This window comes from Salmo salar, chromosome 28, assembly GCF_965601325.2.
Source record: "Salmo salar chromosome 28, fSalSal1, whole genome shotgun sequence".
In the NCBI taxonomy this organism is placed as follows: Eukaryota; Metazoa; Chordata; class Actinopteri; order Salmoniformes; family Salmonidae; genus Salmo; species Salmo salar.
The window spans coordinates 14,802,176-14,822,001 of record NC_138318.1 but is presented as its reverse complement, the minus strand read 5'-3'; the positions used below and the strand labels follow the sequence as shown (position 1 = coordinate 14,822,001).

The 19,826-nt window shown below is 43.4% G+C and overlaps 2 protein-coding genes across 4 annotated transcripts in view; one reads left to right on the top strand and one right to left on the bottom strand.

Annotated features, from left to right (window-relative positions):
• LOC106589493 (putative uncharacterized protein MYH16) overlaps positions 1 to 13,616 on the top strand; it is a 45,802-nt gene extending 32,186 nt beyond the window's left edge. For all 3 annotated transcript variants that reach the window (XM_014179551.3, XM_014179553.3, XM_014179552.3), the window contains 16 exons: positions 508 to 594; positions 772 to 1,017; positions 1,230 to 1,347; positions 2,520 to 2,647; positions 2,994 to 3,190; positions 3,663 to 3,795; positions 3,941 to 4,157; positions 7,357 to 7,493; positions 8,009 to 8,112; positions 8,490 to 8,682; positions 8,937 to 9,140; positions 9,356 to 9,481; positions 9,673 to 9,843; positions 9,986 to 10,186; positions 10,343 to 10,489; positions 10,685 to 13,616. In XM_014179551.3, coding sequence (XP_014035026.3) covers positions 508 to 594; positions 772 to 1,017; positions 1,230 to 1,347; positions 2,520 to 2,647; positions 2,994 to 3,190; positions 3,663 to 3,795; positions 3,941 to 4,157; positions 7,357 to 7,493; positions 8,009 to 8,112; positions 8,490 to 8,682; positions 8,937 to 9,140; positions 9,356 to 9,481; positions 9,673 to 9,843; positions 9,986 to 10,186; positions 10,343 to 10,489; positions 10,685 to 10,840 — 2,565 coding nt within the window. In that variant the 3' untranslated portion in view covers positions 10,841 to 13,616. The remainder of the gene's footprint in view (positions 1 to 507; positions 595 to 771; positions 1,018 to 1,229; positions 1,348 to 2,519; positions 2,648 to 2,993; positions 3,191 to 3,662; positions 3,796 to 3,940; positions 4,158 to 7,356; positions 7,494 to 8,008; positions 8,113 to 8,489; positions 8,683 to 8,936; positions 9,141 to 9,355; positions 9,482 to 9,672; positions 9,844 to 9,985; positions 10,187 to 10,342; positions 10,490 to 10,684) is intronic.
• gas7b (growth arrest-specific 7b) overlaps positions 13,536 to 19,826 on the bottom strand; it is a 52,877-nt gene continuing 46,586 nt past the window's right edge. Inside the window, exons 9-14 of the mRNA XM_014179549.3 lie at positions 19,516 to 19,594; positions 18,330 to 18,458; positions 17,301 to 17,424; positions 15,467 to 15,546; positions 15,176 to 15,274; positions 13,536 to 15,066 (exon numbers count right to left, since the gene is read on the bottom strand). Coding sequence (XP_014035024.1) covers positions 14,953 to 15,066; positions 15,176 to 15,274; positions 15,467 to 15,546; positions 17,301 to 17,424; positions 18,330 to 18,458; positions 19,516 to 19,594 — 625 coding nt within the window. The 3' untranslated portion in view covers positions 13,536 to 14,952. The remainder of the gene's footprint in view (positions 15,067 to 15,175; positions 15,275 to 15,466; positions 15,547 to 17,300; positions 17,425 to 18,329; positions 18,459 to 19,515; positions 19,595 to 19,826) is intronic.

Genomic DNA, 19,826 nt, shown 5'->3' with positions numbered 1-19,826 from the left:
GAGTCGCTCAATATTTGGACTTTGCAACGGAAGCTCCTCCCTGCTGTGCTCTGATTGGACAGGTGCGCTGATCCTGACCTCTGAACCCTGTGGAGGTCACTTCCTGTTGGTGTCTTTCAATCACAGAAATCCCCAGGATGTGGGATCATTTTGGTGGGTCCAGATTGAATCTGCAGGGACTTTGCTTACCAATATCTTTACAGTGTTTCCAGCATATTTAATTAATAAAACTGCAGCCATCAATGTTTTGTCACTTTAGATGATCTCAGGCTGTTACATAGATGACCACAGCTGGTTTACAAAAGGAAGATATAACCCACCGACAAGAGTCTCGCTTTGATGATGTCACTGTGTGTGGAGAGGATACTGTTTGTGATAAACTGAGCAGGATCTGTTTCTGACACAACTGCACCCAGAAACAAATTCCTCATGAGCACTGGCCTCTAGCCAGCTAATTTGTAATTGTTAAGTCTATTATGAGAGACTACAAATGACTTTGTTTTGTAGGTGGAGAAGCAGAGAGCTGATCTGACCAGAGAACTGGATGACCTCACTGACCGACTGGAGGAGGCCGGGGGAGCCACAGCTTCACAGGTACACATGCAGACAGACATACTCTAGCATGTAACCCTGAGATGTATTGGCACTTGCACTTCACATGTCACTCCATTTGACCAGTAATGGGGAGGAATGTAACAGTAATCATAGCCATTGTAAACGGGATGACTAGCTTCTACCTCCGCCTCTCTCTCCCTCCATCACTCCCCTCAGATTGAAGTAAATAAAAAGCGGGAGGCGGAGCTCCAGCGTCTGAGGAGGGACTTGGAGGAGTCTTCTATCCAATCAGAGGCCCTGGCTGCGTCTCTAAGGAAGCGTCATGGCGATGCGATGGCAGAGCTGGGAGAGCAGTGTGAGAGTCTACAGAGGACCAGGGCCAAGCTGGACAAGGAGAAACAGAGTCTACGCATGGAGCTGGAGGACCTTGCTGCCTCACTGGACACCCTGCAGAAAGTCAGGGTTAGTCACACCTCGGATGGGAAGGCTGTCCCTGAGAGTTAGCGATTCCTTCTATCACAATGACCCACATCAAGCTTTTGGAGGTGTCTTGTAAAACCTCAAGAGAGCTTTCCAGGTCTCGATCTTTATTCACACTCTAAAAAGAATCATGTGAGTGCCTATGTAATATGGCCAAAACGCCTAGAAATGCCATGTTTTCACCTTATCCCCAGGTGTCGACAGACAGCCAGCTGAGGAAGCTGGAGGAGCAGCTCTCTGAGGCCAACACCAGAGGAGACGATCTGCAGAAAGCCCTGACTGAGGTCAACGTAGCCAGAAACAGACTCACAGGTACACGTACAAGTGCAGACACACAACCACACACACGACCAAGTGAAAGCTCAAAGCCTTTGGCGTGTCTCCAATGTTTAGTTCAATCGGGTTTAACCTTTTACTTGGCTTAGAGTGCGGAGTACAAACACTCACACAAACAGATTGAACAGAGTTGTCAGCACTAGGACTGTACACACAGATCGAACAGGGCTGTGGTGCAACAGAGACCTTATGACACAGCCTTGAGTTCAGACCAACTGGCCTACCGCCAGCCAAACTCAGTTCAGCCCAGTCCAGTGCTGAGCAATGGGAAACAGACACACTAGAAGAAACTATATCATTTACAGCTTCTCCACTGGACACTGCTGCTCAGGGTTGACAGTGGAACACTATTGGCCTCAGATGGCCTTGAATGCGGCAGGGAAAATATCATTAAGTATCATATAAAGTGCCGTCATGAACTCTCTGCGAATTCCGTGAAGAGTCCTCTCTCTGTGTCTGCTCTGTGTATTAGAAATCACTGTGAGTATAGCTATCATATAAATATATGAATGTGTTTATATCAGTTAGATGTATGGTAAAAGTGCTGAATCGGGTACAAACCCAGTCGGACACATCAGTTTTGACTAAGTCGGTTTCTGTCCCCTGTATGTCCTGGTAGTTGATAACACACCTGGGCCTAGATTCAATCAGATCAAGCGTTCACCCGCGATACCAGACACCCTCAAAGATGGTATTTTGGTGGTGTCAAAGGTATAACGTTAGAGATGTCAAATCGGCTGCTTGTGTGGTCAGTCACGAAGCCACACCCATCCCACTTGCGTTAGATGTTCAGAACAGGAAAGTGTAGGGTCTATAAAAATAATGACACTCAAGTTGAAAATCATTCAACTAAATAATTATGATTTCTATCAGCCTAATCGAGGTGTAGATTACGTCTCGCATTCCAGTGTTTGAACTAGAGAAGGCTGTATGGGATTTCCCTTAATGCGACTCCATGCAGCCAATGGCAATGTCCGCTTTAGGTATAATGCTGCAAGCCGCTTGTGGATTTGACTGCTCTAGCGCAGTTCGACCTCCGACACTGCCAAAATAAACGCTATGCGGGTGTCGGCTGGCACGGATAGAATCTAGATAGAATCTAGCCCCTGGTTGTGTCTCTAACTTGTCTTCTCTCTGTGTGATGTTAGCTGACAACACAGACCTGGCCAGACAGCTGGAGGAGGCAGAGAGCAGAGCCAGCCAGGTCTGTCGCTCCAAGACCCTGATTGTGACCCAACATGAAGACATCAAGAAACAGATGGACGAGGAGCTCAAGGTAGGACCAGGCAGTGGTGTGGGGGTGTGTGTGCTGAGAGTGTGTGTGTGTGTGTGGGGGGAGGAGGAGTGTATTTTGTACTCCTGATTATAAGGTGAATGTTGTCAGTTGTATCAATAACTGATAAGAATTGAGGAATCTAAGCATCGAAATGACCTCATATCCCAAATATGTGTCCTCCCAACACACAATGTTTCATTACGGATCCTTATAGCTTTCAGATGTCTTCAACAGTATGGGTGTATCTCTCCCCCATTCTAAGCAGTCTGGCTGTGCTGCTTCAGGAGTGTGTTACAGTGTATGTGGCAGTGTATGTGACAGTGTGTGTCTTTTTCACTGTCCCCAGTCTAAGCTGGCCCTGGCCAGCAGTCTGGCAGGGCTGCGTCAGGAGTGTGAGGTGTTGAAGGAACAGCTGGAGGAGGAGCAGGAGAGCAAGCTGGAGCTGCAGCGCTTCATCTCCAAACTCAACACCGAGGTTACACATTGGAGGACCAGACATGAGGCGGACGCCATACAGCACTTGGACGAACTGGAGGAGACCAAGTAAGACACATACTAGTATGCAGAACACACACACACACACATACAAACGCAGCTGAGCTAGAAGACAAGAAGTCAGAGTTACACCCAAAATCTTGCCTACAAGAACATACTGTGTGCCAATTGTACGACATACTATTTAGAACATACTGCTAAGTAAACATTTATGCAGTAAGCAACAAACATAAAATACTAAGCTCACCATACTGATAATGCGTAATGTTTCCCACCATTCATTCATTTCGCAATAGCCTATCCCCTGATTTTGAGCTGAGTGTTGTCAAACACACATGGGTCTGAAAAGCTGATTCTTTTCTTCAATCGCATGCAGCGAATTGTACTAGACGAAAAGCCAAAATTAATATGACATCCTGGCATCTAAAGCATACTTTCAAAATGTCACATGCTACAAGTATGTACAGGTATTGAGACTCTCACACACACCTTCATATCCAGACATTTGTGTGCGTTCCAGGAAGAAGCTGGCGTCTCGGCTCCAGGAGGCTGAGGAGGCGGTGGAGGCCACCCAGGCTAAGTGCTCCTCTCTGGAGAAGACCAAGCAGAGACTACAGGGAGAGGTGGAGGACCTCTGTATAGACCTGGAGAAGGTAAGAGGACACATTAAAACATAGCAGAGGAGCTGAATAACCTCCTTTATCAATGTAATCAATTAATAACTGGTCATAACTGATAGAATGGTAGCTGGCGGGTGATAATGACCAATCCCTCTACCTTCATTGTTCTTCCTTCCAGGCTAGTAATTGTGGCCAGGCGCTGGATAAGAAACAACGCATCTTGGAGAAGCAACTGGGTGACTGGAGGCAAAAGTGTGAGGAGCTGGTGTTGGAGGTAGAGGGTTGTCAGAAGGAGAGCAGACAGCACGCCACGGAGCTCTTCAAACTGAAGACGGCCCATGAAGAGGCTCTGGAACAGGGAGATGCCCTACGCAGGGAGAACAAGGCCTACCAGGGTGAGGGTTAAAAACCAGAGTATAAAGCCCTGGAACAAGGCCTACCAGGATCAAATCAAATTTTATTTGTCACATGCGCCGAATACAACAAGTGTAGACTTTATCGTGAAATGCTTAGTTACGAGCCCTTTCCCAACAATGCTGTTAAAACAAGTCAAACTACGTTTCTATTTAATCCTCAGGTACCTTAAAATGTAAACAAACTATAATATTTCATTCAGAAAGAAGTATGTTCAATAGAAAAGTCCTCTTCGTCACGCACCCACAGATTGATTTCCAACTGTGACTCCCGGTACCAAAACTCAAAATTCTTCCTCGTTTTGGAAGAATCAAGCCTGAAACCTTGAACAAAGACTGTTGACATCTAGTGGAAGCCATAGGAATTGCAATCTGGGAGCTGGAATTGCATAGGACCCATAGCTTTCCATTGAAAGAGCATGGGATCGAAAAAAAATATAATCAAGTTGTTCTTTCTTTGGGTTTTTGGCTACCATATCAATTGTGTTATAGTCTCATACATTATTTTAACATTCCTACAAACTTCAAAGTGTTTTTCTATCCAAAGATACCAATTATATGCATATCCTGGCTTCTGGGCCTGAGTACTAGGGAGTTTATTTTGGTCAGGGGGAAATTCTGAAAAAAGGACCCTAGCCCTAGGAAGCTTCCTGACTGATGTCTTGAGATGTTGCTTCAATATATCCACATAATTATCCTGCCTCATGATGCCATCTATTTTGTGAAGTGCACCAGTCCCTCCTGCAGCAAAGCACCCCCACAACATGATGCTGCCACCCCCGTGCTTCACAATTGGGATAGTGTTCTTAGACTTGCAAGCCTCCCCCTTTTTCCTTCAGACATAACGATGGTCATTATGGCCAAACAGTTCCATTTTGTTTCATCAGACCAGATAACATTTCTCCAAAAAGTACAATCTGTGTCCCCATGTGCAGTTGCAAACCGTAGTCTGTCTTTTTTATGGCAGTTTTGGAGCAGTGGCTTCTTCCTTCCTGTACTCACATTGGCTATGGAGAGCATGATCACACAGTCGTCCGGAACAGCTGGTGCTCTCATGTATGGTTCATTGTTGCTTGCATCGAAGTGAGCATAGAAAGCATTTATCTCATCTGGTAGGCTTGCGTCACTGGGCAAGCTTGTGGCTGGGTTTCCTTTTGTAATCCATGATAGTTTGCAAGCCCTTCCACATCCGACAAGTGTCAGAGCCAGTGTAGTAGGATTCAATCTTAGTCCTTTATTGATGCTTTGCCTGTTTGATGGTTCATTGGAGGGCGTAGCAGCATTTCTCATAACTGTCCGGATTTATATTCCGCTCCTTAACCTCTTGCATCTAGACGTTCCGCTAGCGGAACACCTGCTCCAATATCCAATGATAGGCGTGGCGCGAATTACAAATTCCTCAAAAATACAAAAACTTCAATTTTTCAAACATATGACTATTTCACAGCATTTTAAAGACAAGACTCTCCTTTATCTAACCACACTGTCCGATTTCAAAAAGGCTTTACAGCGAAAGCAAAACATTAGAGTATGTCAGCAGAGTACCAAGCCAGAAATAATCAGACACCCATTTTTCAAGCTAGCATATAATGTCACAAAAACCCAGAAGAGAGCTAAATGCAGCACTAACCTTTGATGATCTTCATCAGATGACACACCTAGGACATTATGTTATACAATACATGCATGTTTTGTTCAATCAAGTTCATATTTATATCAAAAAACAGCTTTTTACATTAGCATGTGACGTTCAGAACTAGCATACCCCGGGGAATTTACTAACAATTTACTAAATTACTCACGATAAACGTTCACAAAAAGCATAACAATTATTTTAAGAATTATAGATACAGAACTCCTGTATGCACTCGATATGTCCGATTTTAAAATAGCTTTTTGGTGAAAGCACATTTTGCAATATTCTAAGTACATAGCCCAGCCATCACGGGCTAGCTATTTAGACACCCGGCAAGTTTAGCCTTCACCAAAATCAGATTTACTATTATAAAAGTTTGATTACCTTTTGTTGTCTTCGTCAGAATGCACTCCCAGGACTGCTACTTCAATAACAAATGTTGGTTTGGTCCAAAATAATCCATCGTTATATCCGAATAGCGGCGTTTTGTTCGTGCGTCCCAGACACTATCCGAAATGGTAAATCAGGGTCGTGCGCATGGCGCAATTTGTGACAAAAAAATTCTAAATATTCCATTACTGTACTTCGAAGCATGTCAACCGCTGTTTAAAATCAATTTTTATGCAATTTATCTCGTAAAAAAGCGATAATATTCCGACCGGGAATCTCCTTTTCGGCAAACAGAGGAAAAATCACAAAGACGGGGGCGGCCAGGGCACGCGCCTAAGCCCACAGTCCCTTGATCGGCCACTTGAGAAAGGCGATAATGTGTTTCAGCCTGGGGCTGGGATGACGACATTCTGTTTTTTCCCGGGCTCTGAGCGCCCATGGAAGACGTAGGAAGTGTCACGTTAGAGCAGAGATCCTTTGTAAAAGATAGAGATGGCAAAGAAGTTCAAGAAATGGTCAGACAGGCCACTTCCTGTAAAGGAATCTCTCAGGTTTTGACCTGCCATTTGAGTTCTGTTATACTCACAGACACCATTCAAACAGTTTTAGAAACTTTGGAGTGTTTTCTATCCAAAGCCAATAATTATATGCATATTCTAGTTACTGGGCAGGAGTAGTAACCAGATTAAATCGGGTACGTGTTTTATCCAGCCGTGAAAATACTGCCCCCTAGCCATAACAGGTTAAAAGCAGCAGTTCTAGCCTTTAACTCAGTGCGCATGTTGCCTGTAATCCATTGCTTCTGGTTGGGAAATGTACGTAGGTCACTGTGGGGACTACATCATTGATGCACTTATTAATGAAGCCGGTGACTGATGTGTTAAACTCCTCAATGTATTGGATGAATCCCGGAACATATTCCAATCTGTGTTTGCGAAACAGTCTTGTAGCTTAGGGTGAGAGATGATACATGTTTAAATCCCAGGGTAAAAAGGAAAACTTCCAGTTACTGAAATAATGGAGGCCATTAGGTGTTCTACAGGGCTCCGTTTTAGACACTCTTTATTTACATGAAAACTATTGGGAAAAACATTCTCATGATCTCTCGAGATGTTTTCTGCGTGACTGAGTGTAACTCTTCTGTCATTAACTCAGAGGAGATAGTTGACCTGACTGACCAGCTCTCGGATGGAGGCAAGAGCGTCCACGAGCTGCAGAAGACGAAGAAGAAGATAGAGATGGAGAAGGAGGAGCTGCAGGCCTCATTGGAAGAGTCTGAAGCTGCCTTAGAGGTATGGAGGTTACAGTAGGAGGTGGCCATATTGGGTGGAATGGTTACAGTAAAATAAGTCTACACCAAGCATTCCACAACTATTACGTAATATGCATTTGAATGTGTTATCTTAGATCATTGTCACATTCAATATTATTTGATCTCTGTTTACATAAGAGTTACATTCTCCTCAGCGTACGTCATACACAATGTAAGACTGAGGTGTGGAGGTGAAACAGTGTGGCAGCTATGTGGCAGATCTGACAGTGAGAGGGGAGAAAAGGCCCCCAGACAACATGTTTCAATTAGTATTGGCCAGTCATGCAGGCCGAGAGCAGACAGATCCCAGCCACTGATAACACTACACCATCAGCTATCTGCTCCTATAATCAGCCTGGCCCTCCAGGGACTGGAATCTTACTAGACAGGAGCCCCCTGGCTACTTGGCATAGATGGTTGATTCACCCACCTCTCTCTACTTTTCTTTCCCTCGCACTCCCACCCCCTCGCTTGCTCCACCCCTACCCCCTCCAGGCTGAGGAGACCAAGGTGCTGCGTCTGCATCTGGAACTGTCCCAGGCTAAAGGAGACATGGAGAGGAGACTCCAGGAGAAAGAGGAGGAGTTTGAGGCAGCAAGGTAAGGTACCCACTGTCCATAGAGCTGCATTTTCATTTAAGAAAAATGTGTTTTTCCCCTCTGCCCTTTGTCTTTCTTTTCAACTGAAAAGGGATTTATTTTAAGGAATTGTTTTAGCTTTTGGGGAAAACGGCCAACTTCCTGCATTACAACATATTTTGCTATTGGGCAGAGAGAAAAATGTGAAGTTTTATAATGCTATTCTACACATTTTGCCATTGCATATGGCATGTTCATATGCTATTTAGTGAGGCCCCAACCTCCAGGGGGTAATCCCCCCCCCCACCCGTTCCGTAATCCGGCCCTGCTTCTTCAGTTGATTGCTCTGTTGATAACCCCCTCCTCTCTCTCTCTCGCTCTCTCTCCTCCCCTTCCAGGAAGAGCCACCAGAGGGCGCTGGAGTCCCTTCAGGCCAGTCTGGATGTGGAGGTCAAAGGTCGTGGTGAGGGGTTGAGGGTGAAGAAGAAGCTGGAATCTGACCTAAATGAGCTGGAACTACAGGTGGACCTGCTCACCAAGAACAACATAGAGCTCACCAAGAACACAAAGAAGATGCAGCAGCAGATCAAGGTGAGATTCTACACCTCCATCGCTTCTCTCCCTCTCTCTTTTGCTCTCTCGTCCTCCTCTTCCTTAGTTTTTCCTCATCCCCTTGCTCCTTCCTTTACCCAGTCTCCTCTGCTTGCCCGACTCTTTCTTCAGTGTTTCCCTCCCTTTCTCTACCTCCTTTTCTCTCCTCTTTCCGCCCTCTGAAAGGAGCTGCATACAGAATGTGATTGATTGATTAGTGGATTGACCTCCTCTTCTCTCCTTTTCTTTCTTAGGAACTGCAGGGCCAATTGGAGGAGGAGGTGCGTGGGCAGGAGGAGCGGAGGGAGGAGCAGACTGTGTTGGAGCGACGCTGCCTCCTGCTGGTGAGCGAGGGAGAGGAGACACGTGGGGCGCTGGAGAACGCTGACAGACAACGCAAAACCTTAGAGATTGAGCTTACAGAGACCAACGAGAAGTACAACGACCTCAACAACCAGGTAGAGTACAGATTGCAACACCTTCTGTTCAGTGTTTTCATCAATAGTAAATCAAATTAAACTGGTTTAGTAACTTTATGAACATTAGGTTTAAAGCGCTCAGTTTCTCACTGAATAAACAATGAAGAACAGAACTTCAGCCGATACATGGATCAATCCACTCCCATGCAAACCTCATGTTGTCAAGTTCATGGTGGTTTTGTTTCCTGCTGTAGTTCCAGTCAGCGCTGAGTGGTAGGAGGAAACTGGATGTGGATTTACAGGCACTGCAGCAGGAGCATGAGGAACTGCAGAACGAACTGAGAGGAGCCAATGACAAGATCAAGAAGGCCAACTGTGAGGTAGGACAATACCGTATTTTTGATCATTCATTTTAATTGACTTGTCAATAGAACATTATTTATAAATATTTTTTTAATAAAAATGTATTTCTCAAAGTATCAATACAATACAAATGTACTGTATGTAGGCCTGTCTTTGAGATCCAGTGGAATAAAAATTGATGTCCTTTCTTTCTGTCCCTTCTCTCCAGGGAGCGCGTGTATCAGAGGAACTGAGGTTAGAGCAGGACCACACCCTGCACATGGAGCGGGTGAAGAAGGGTCTGGAGGCCCAGTTAAAAGACATGGGCACCAGGCTGGACGAGGCTGAGCAGATGGCCCTCAAAGGAGGCAAGAAGATCATCCAGAAACTGGAGGGCAAGGTAAACGCACACACACTCACATATACACAAACACTGTTCCTAAACTTTGAAATGGTTGTTTCTGTCACATTGCCCAGGTTTTCAGGGAAAGATGGGCATCAAAATGTATATTTTTCTAGACTGACCATGTGTCTGTTTCTAGGTGAAGGAGCTGGAGTTGGAGCTGGACTCGGAGCAGAAGCGTCACGCTGAGACGGTGAAGACGCTGCGTAAGAACGAGCGTCGTCTGAAGGAGCTGCTGTTCCAGTCCGAGGAGGACCAGAAGAACCAACACCGCATGCAGGAACTGGTGGAGAGACTCCAGAACAAGATGAAGGCCTACAAGAGACAAGTAGAGGAGACGGTAAGGCTCGTCTGTCTGTTTGCCTGTCTGTCCATCCGTTTCTCTCGCTCGCTCTCCCTTTTCCCCTCCTCTCGCTTTCTCTCAGTCAGTCTCTCTCATTCCGTTCTCCAGACTCCATATTTTGTCTTTACAACATGACTTGCACCTTTCCTACAGGAGGAGCAGGCCAACATGAACCTCGCTAAGTACAGGAAGACAGTACATGAGTTGGACGATGCTGAAGAAAGGGCAGACATCGCCGAGTCAGCCCTCACCAAGATCAGGACCAAGAACCGCGGTAGCTTCAGCAAGGGATACTCGTCTGTAAGTGCTATAACCTTAACTATTAACTTGAATTCAAGATAGTCAAATCATCATTAATATTGTCTGTACTGAAACTGTGGGTCACATCTGTGCTTTAAATTGAAAGATAAATTCTATGTATTGTTTTGAGTTGTTGTTAGTCAAGTAAGTGATCATAACGTTGATCTGATGTTTCGTCCACTTGCACGTTTCCAGGGTTACAGCACGCCGTACCCCGGGGGGATCGTGAGGTCACCCAGTTCCGTGGGGTCAGAGGGTAGAAGTGAGAAGATCATCAACGACGACAATGACTCGGTCAGCTCCCTCATCCCAGCTTATCTCAACTCCCTGAAGAAACTCATGATAGACTAGCACCTAGGGAGGGAGTCAGTTGGATGTACCAAACATTCCAGTTGGAGCAAAGAAACATGTACTGTCTTACATATGTAGGATCTTAATTTGAGCCAGTTTGCTACAGCAGGAAATGTGGATTATAATTAATGCCCATTTTTGTAGGGGTTGATACATTTTTCATTTGGGTAAATGAAGTCTGAAATTTCAAAGTGTAAATTAAACTTTAGAAGACTTTTTAAAATTCAAATAAACTTCAAGTTTGTGTTTCCTGCTGTGCAGGACAATTCTCAAATTAAGATCCTAAGTTTGTATGTTTTTACTTTTACGTCCAAACAAATTTCCCTACATACATGTAGTGTCAGACATTTCAAAGCAATATTTTTTTCTGGATTTTGTGGTATACAATACATACAGTTCAAGTCGGAAGTTTACATACACCTACACCTCTGTTTTAGGTTAGTTAGGATCACCACTTTATTTTAAGAAAGTGAAATGTCAGAATAATAGAGAGAATTATTTATTTCAGCTTTTATTTCTTTCATCACATTCCCAGTGGGTCAGAAGTTTACATACACTCAATTAGTATTTGGTAGCATTGCCTTTAAATTGTTTAACTTGGGTCAAACATTTTGGGTAGCCTTCCACAAGCTTCCCACAATAAGTTGGGTGAAATTTGGCCCATTCCTCCTGACAGAGCTGGTGTAACTGAGTCAGGTTCGTAGGCCTCCTTTCTCGCACACACTTTTTCAATTCTGCCCTCAAATTTTCTATAGGATTGAGGTCAGGGCTTTGTGATGGCCACTCCAATACCTTGACTTTGTTGTCCTTAAGCCATTTTGCCACAACTTTGGAAGTATGATTGGGTTCATTGTCCATTTGGAAGAACCATTTGCGACCAAGCTTTAACTTCCTGACTGATGTCGCTTCAATATATTCACCTCATTTTCCTCCCTCGTGATGCCATCTATTTTGTGAAGTGCACCAGGCCCTCCTGGAGCAAAGCACCCCCACAACATGAGGCTGCCACCCCCGTGCTTCACGGTTGGGATGGTGTTCTTCGGCTAACAAGCCTCCCTCTTTTTCCTCCAAACATAACGATGGTCATTATGGCCAAACAGTTCTATTTTTGTTTCATCCGACCAGAGGACATTTCTCCAAAAAGTACAATCTTTGTCCCCATGTGGAGTTGCAAACCATAGCCTGGCTTTTTTATGGCGGTTTTGGAGCAGTGGCTTCTTCCTTGCTGAGCGGCCTTTCAGGTTATGTTGATATAGGACTCGTTTTACTGTGGATATAGATACTTTTGTACCCGTTTCCTCCAGCATCTTCACAAGGTCTTTTGCTGTTGTTCTGGGATTGATTTGCACTTTTCGCACCAAAGTACGTACACATCTCTAGGAGACAGAACGCGTCTCCTTCCTGAGCTGTATGACGGCTGCGTGGTCCCATGGTGTTTATACTTGCGTACTATTGTTTGTACAGATGAATGTGGTATCTTCAGGCATTTGGAAATTGCTCCCAAGGATGAACCAGACTTATGGAGGTCTACAATTTTTTTACTGAGGTCTTGGCGGATTTCTTTAGATTTTCCCATGATGTCAAGCAAAGATGCACTGAGTTTGAAGGTAGGCCTTGAAATACATCCACAGGTACACCTCCAATTGACTCAAATTATGTCAATTGGCCTATTAGAAGCTTCTAAAGCCATGACATCCTTTTCTGGAATTGTCCAAGCTGTTTAAAGGCACATTCAACTTAGTGTATGTAAACTTCAGACCCACTAGAATTGTGATACAGTGAATTATAAGTGAAATAATCTGCCTCTAAACAATTGTTGGAAAAATTACTTGTGTCATGCAGAAAGTAGATGTCCTAACCGACTTGCCAAAACCATAATTTGTTAACAAGAAATTTGTGGAGTTGTTGAAAAACAAGTTTTAATGACTCCAACCTAAGTGTATGTAAACTTCCTACTTCAACTGTATAACAACAATGCTAATGTCAATAAGATTGTTGTCAAGTTGATTTCATTCGTATGATTTAATCCATCCTAGATATTTGTTTGTGATTCAGTTCATAATACTGATGATAACCAAAACCACTCTTATTAAAAACTTCATCACGTTTATATTCTCCAGCTCAAATGTTCTGTAAAAAAATATTAAAATGTATACTTGCTTATAAAGACATTGATAGACAGTTTAAAGACCTACATAGAGAAGTCAAAAGAAAGTTTGTGTTCACATTTGACTCTCATTCTACTTGCTCATCCAAAGAGTTTGACCAAGTAAAGTTATATAGCAGTAATGTGCATGACCTTTTGCAACCACGGGGCAATATCCTAACCTGAAATCGGCATTTGTATCGCAAGTCTTCCACTGGCATCTGAGGTTATACCCGCTTGCATGTCGAGTAAGAATTTCACTAACACTTTATTTAGTCCATCTGTAGATGCTCTAGACTATCAGTAATATTCCAACTAACCATCTATTAACTAACCTTAACCCCTATTCTAAACCTAACCGTAACCTTAGCAAGCAATTGTTTATCAACAGATCGTTTGTTGATCGTACGACCATCTGTAGACCATCTACAGATGGACAATCCAAATAAAGTGTTCCCAGAATTTCGGACATAAGATTTGACGAAGATGCTATATCAAAGTTTACCATTATATAATGTGCAGACATATATATATATCACTGCCAAAACATTTTTACATTACTTGTCCAAAGCATTTTATTGTTGAATGTGAAAATGTGTTACGAAATAAAACCTTTTTTCATTCCTTAAATGTCTTCTTGTACCCTCAAAATAATTTGCCAGAAACACAAACACCTACAAAAAAAAAATCATCTGGTTATATTGTAAAATAAAAACAGCAGAAAGGAACTACCAGAGATAGATGTAACATAAAATGTATATCTATATATTTATCATATCAATGCAAAAACATTAATGCCAAACATTCAGCAGTTATGTCCATATGCAGAATCCTTGGAACGTTCAAGGTTCTTGTTGCACCAAACAAACAATAATGGAAAAGTCTGTACAACATGTATGCGTCTGCATGGAACAGTAGTAACATGTACGTAATACTTACAGGAGAGAAACAGGATCATGATATACTGTAATCATTTCAACTTCAGTTGAGGATCTATATCCAGTTAGCATGTCTCTGAAACGACGTTGTAGTCGTTTCATTTAGTATAAAAATAATCATTGTGTAATATCAGTTTAATATATTATCTGTACCATCACTCCTGTGTAATGTATATATATATCATCTGTTTTGCTGCGGATTTCACTATTTCACACTATTTTACATCCTTCATTCTCTAGATGTTTAACTTCTACACCCCATTATCTTACATACAGTATATTCATCTTGTATTTACAAAAGCTAAAGCACATTCCCTTGTAACAGCATCCCAGTTGTACTGCCCCCCCTTATAGACTATAATTCAAATGTTGATCAATTCAACAGTAAGAAAAACATCACAAAACATTGTAGATCTGTTAAATGTGTCAATCTCTCTTCCAAACGACCCATTTGATATAGGTCTGCAGAATCAATATTCACCTTAAAAACCTTTTGTTCACCTCACTTTATAGTTTACATTTAGTGGCGCAGATAAAATATAATCTATAAATTGGAATGCATTTGATGTACGGTTATTACATAAAAGCAGCAGTAGCTGTTAAATTTCATAATTAACCTTTGCATCAGTATTTCATTTGTCCAACAATTTACAGAATTTGTTTGGGGTTATTTTAAGGAAGTGGATAAAGCTCACACAGTCACGTACTGTAGACCATAGATTATGTACAGGTCAAAATAGCCATGCCGTTTGTTTATGTTGGTAATACAGTCCCCTCACCTGAGTTTGGCCCATAAACACACCTGTCTTCCCTATAGTAGTCCTCTAGGGCATAATGAACACTGTCTGGTGGTACACTGCTATCATTCACTTTCAGAATCTCTCTCTCTCTCTCTCAGCAGAAAGGGAAAGTAAAAGAGATGTCCATAATATCTCAAAGTTGACTTTAGTAAGGGGGCTAAGGTCTTGAATCCCTAGTAAAGATTTTGTCTTGTGGCTCCACATGTGTGTGTGTGACCCCCGGGTGTGTTATATCTCAATGTCCACAGGCCTGATGTCTCCTGTCTTATGCTCCTGGACCCAGAGCTCTCGGTCTTTAGCTGGGTCCACACTCTGTAACAGCTGATCCACCGGCTCCATCGTCTGCAGGGGCAGGTGGAAAAAAACAGTCAATACCCTGTATGTTTGTGTGTGAAAAGAACCAAGGCATTTAGCGCCCTCTAGAGGTACTACGAGGTGGTGCTTGACTTACACTCTGGTTAAACATGTCTGTCTCGTGCCGCAGGGTGGTGTACTGACACAGATGCTGTCGTATCATCTCCACCCTCTCTACCTCCAGCCTCTCCAACTCCTGATGGACAGAATGGATTGAAGGGAACGAGGTTTTACATGACATGATTCAGATTCCTCCTTTCTGTCGTTAAAACCAACACCTCGATAAGATGGCTGGAGTATAAACAGACTACCACCCAGGCTACGAAAGCAATAAGTTACATACAGAGTCACTTTTAATAAAAGGAGGAAATACAAAGGAGAATCTTACCAGGCTTGTGGTCACCATCTCCTCAAACCATTTGGACTGGGACTGGTTGTAAAGGTCGACACAGCGCATCAGGTCATCTCCTGGAAGAGACAAAAATGATGTTTAAACAAACCTATCTATACTTTGGACACCAGCTGGCACCTTTCTCTCTTCTGGGTTAATGATGTATGTTCAATAACTTCTCCAGCAGGGGGAGCCCCAGTCTAAATATTAACTTACAAAAAGGGAACGCCCCTCTTCCTTCTTCTCCTTGAACCTTAGCGCCAAAAAAAAAAAAAAACGATAACTAAGGCTCACGTTGCAGAACAACTTGCTATAAATGGATGTTTATCCGATTTCAGTCTTATATAGTGTTTTATTTGTTTGTAATTTATTAGGATCCCCATTAGCCCCTGATGCAGCAGCTACTCCTCCTATCAGATCATCAGATTATTCATCAGCAATATGAATAATACACAGTTCAGTCTGATACATTCTAATTACAGTGTAATACATACCGACAAGAACATGTACGTAGCCATACCCTACTCATAAAACACAGAGAGATGCCTCTAAAATTGCACTGATGTGTGACACACTGTGTTATCTTCCCTTAAGACGTAGTAATTCATAGTATGTATTGGATGTTTTGTGTTTAATTGAATTGCCTTTAGTCAGGGGTAGAGAACATATCTATGGTGACTGGGACTGAGAATGTAGCCTTGCTAAAAAGGATAAGCAGATGCGTTGTGTTGTGTGTTGGCGCTCTCTCTCTGCCTCCTTCACACGACTGTCATAGCTGGCACACACACACACCGCCATCACCATCGTCACAAACGACTGCTGCTGCTTTTCACACAGACTACGCAAGCAAAGAGGAGGTGTGAGTGTGTGTGCGCGCATGTGTGAGCAAGTTTGTGCGAGTGTGTGTGTGTGTGTGTGTGTGTGTTTATCCACCTCTCACTGTGAGTATCTGGCGAGCCACGATGTGAGTGTATGGTCCAGCCATGATGTCACTCTCCGGATGAGGTCATCTGTTTATTCTCAACAGTTACTTTTCCAAATATCTAATCTTAAAACTACATTTTGTCTACAGCATTCTCCCTCCCGCCCTCCCTCACTGCCAGAAGACTAGGCTCCAGAGGGAAGCATGGAGAGAGATAACCCACCACACCCACGCCTGTCTACAGGCCTAAAGATGCACTACGCCGTGTTTCTGTTCTCCATGTCGTTCCACAGACCCCCCCCCCCCCCCCCCCCCCCCAGTCTCAGTGAAACTGCTGATAAACAAGTGACTCATACACAGTTAAATGTCTACTGTACAGATAGCACTGCAAACCACGCGGTTTAATCCGTCTCCATCTGATAGTCAAACAAGGAGGCACTTAAACACGCGCCTGACGGGTTGAGATTAAGCCTCAAGACACCTTTCTGTTTCATTGCACCGTTGCCAGCGTCAAGAGATTTCTTATAGGAACTTTCCTTTTCTTCTTGTTTATTGCTATTTATGCTATTCTGCATGTGTACTCGGTCTCCACGGCAACATGCCATTGGACATAACACTGACAACACAGTCATGACGACTGTTTGTATATAGTTTAGAGTGTCTGTTTAGCAAGTCATAAACCACTTTTTGTTTAAAGTTAGGTGTTAGCTAGCTACATCCTAGTCTCACTTGGTCAGATTTGTACTATAAGAACCTGTAATCCGTACAGATAAAATACTCAGACACCCAGATGGGGACGTAATTAATGACACCCCTATCAGTTATAACAAACATGTGAGTCTTTGACCCCACTGGCTAACCCCACAGTGACCGATGACCTTTGGTTTGACCTTTGACCTGGACTCTGACCTGCTTGTGTGGACTTCCGCCGGGCCTTCTTGATGTCCTCCTCGATCTTGTTGCTTAGTTTGATCTCCATCTGCTGGGTTTTCACCTCCAGGTCCTTCTGTCTGTCCGCTAGAGCCTTACGGGCCTAGAGAGATATATTAAGATGTTATAAAAGCTGTTATGAATGCTTATAGCTGCTGAGTCTTCACCTTCAGGTCCTTCTGTCTGTCCGCTAGAGCTTTACAAGCCTAGAGATGCATTCAGATGTTAGAAAGTCTGTCATAACGTTGTTATAAGCCGTTAAGAACGCTTATAACAAAATGAATGGGGACATACCGGAGGGTATTTCAGTAGGCCAGGTGTAGGCAACCCTGGTCCTGGAGAGCTGCAGGCACTTCATGTTTTTGATTTAACCAACCTGGAAGACCAGGTGTGTTGAATTTAGCTCGGTTGGACCTTATTGCCTTCTTGGAACAAAATCTTGCAGTACCTGCAGCACTCCAGGAACAGGGTTGCCTAACCTGCCGTAGGCTACTACTTGCTATTAGCCATGTATTATGAACGTCTAAATGACTGATGGTGAGGAGTTGACAAGGAAAATGAGTTGACAAGTCTATGGTAGCTGAAGGGATCGGTCCAATCATTATTTATAGAAGCACAAAGAGGTAGTGTGTGTGTGTGTGTGTGTGTGTGTGTGTGTGTGTGTGTGTGTGTGTGTGTGTGGTGTGTGTGTGTGTGTGTGTGTGCGTGTGTGTGGACAGGAAACAGTCCTCTACTTAGGGACAAGTTGTGGAATTTTAATCTCATGTGAGAAGATTCCTGAAATTCTACAGCTGCAAAGTGCAAGGACGGTTATTATTGCGTCAACTTCTGGATAACTAATGTAAGTCGCTCTGCATAAGACCGTCTGCCAAATAACAAAAATGTAAACGTATATTTGTGTGTGTGTGTGTGTGTGTGTGTATGTGTGTGTGTTTGTGTGTGTATGTGTGTGTGTGTGTGTGTGTGTGTGTGTGTGTTTGTTGCGTCTCGTTGCGTCAGGATGGGTACCTTCTCCACGGCTGTGTGCCGTCCGACCAGATGTTTCCGTAGTTCTGCGATGTGATGGTCGAACCGCTTCATGTCCTTCTTAAAGTTATCTCTGAAAGTCAACAGAGGCTTCTCCACCTCACTCTGGAGCTGAAAGAGTTCAAAAACAATAAATGCAGACCTCATTGGAGACAACTGTTTGGAAGGCCTATAACATTTACCTGGGGTTTTTCCTGTTTAAGCCATGTGGTTAGTAGAAACAGCTGGCCATGGCCTTTTCCTGTAATAATGATATACTGTGTTGACAGTTGTGTTGTTTTTGTCTTGTTTTTCTATGCCTGTATCTCATATCCTTAGTGGCTAAGGGACAGCTATTTACGAAAGCCCCTTTTTACCCATAAAACATGTTTATCTGACAGAGCTGTCAATGATTTATAGTCACAAATGTGTGTCTCTAAAATATAAAAGTAGGTCAATGTAGAGTTTGATTTGTGAGCTGCTTAGATTCTACTGAAGACTGTCTGCTGAGGACCAGGAGATTATTTACGGTTGGGAGACAGACAGACTCCTACAAATAAACAGACATTATATGGGCAAATCAGTAAATTATGAAACGCACAATGCAAGAGGAAACATTATTAAATTACTGCAGAAACCGGATTGAAATGGATTGAATAGGACACCGATTTAAGGATAATAAATAGCTATTGAAGAGATAGAGGTGCATGAAGAATGTATTCAAATCTGCTCATTTTCTCCCCCCCCCCCCTTTCCTAGATAATACTCTCTGCTCATTCTCTCACTCTTTGCTTCCATCTCTCATACTCCCCCCCCCCCCCCCCCCCCCCCTAAACCTCAAGCTGTACTAAATACAGCACATCTGTGTGTGTCTGTGTCTCCAGAGAATTGAAACACTGACGTTGTTTCCTCCACTCAGTCCAGCTGGGCTCCTGGCTGGAACCTCTCTTTCTCTCACACACAATACCTCTCTCTTTCCCCCTCTCTCTCCCTCCCAAGACAAACCAATCATACATGTGTATTTCGCAGCAAGGGGCCAGAGAGTAAATAGGCCTCAATTAAGTGTTACAAAACCATGGGACACAATGTTAAATAGACTGTACTGTGAACTAAAGTCATGTGGAAAATAATTCCCAAAATGTGAAGTGTTTTCTTTGTGTAAAGAACACAGTCCAGTGTAATACAGTACCTTAGAGGAGAACTTGAGGTGAACCTCAGCCTCTTCAGCCAAACTCTTCTTCAGCTGCGCCCAGGCTTCCCCTAGAGTACTGAGGAGAGAGATAACACACCAGTTAGACCACAGAGAAACCACACTATACGACACTACGTAGTACTAGGAAACAGATAGGGGGGGGGGGGGGGTAATAGTAGAAAGAAGGGTAGGAGTGAGAGGACCACATCCTGTAGGAGCTAAGTACCACTCACATCAAGAGTTAAGACCACACAGGCTTTACACACACACAGAGAGAGAGAGAGCGAGAGAGAGCGAGAGAGAGAGCG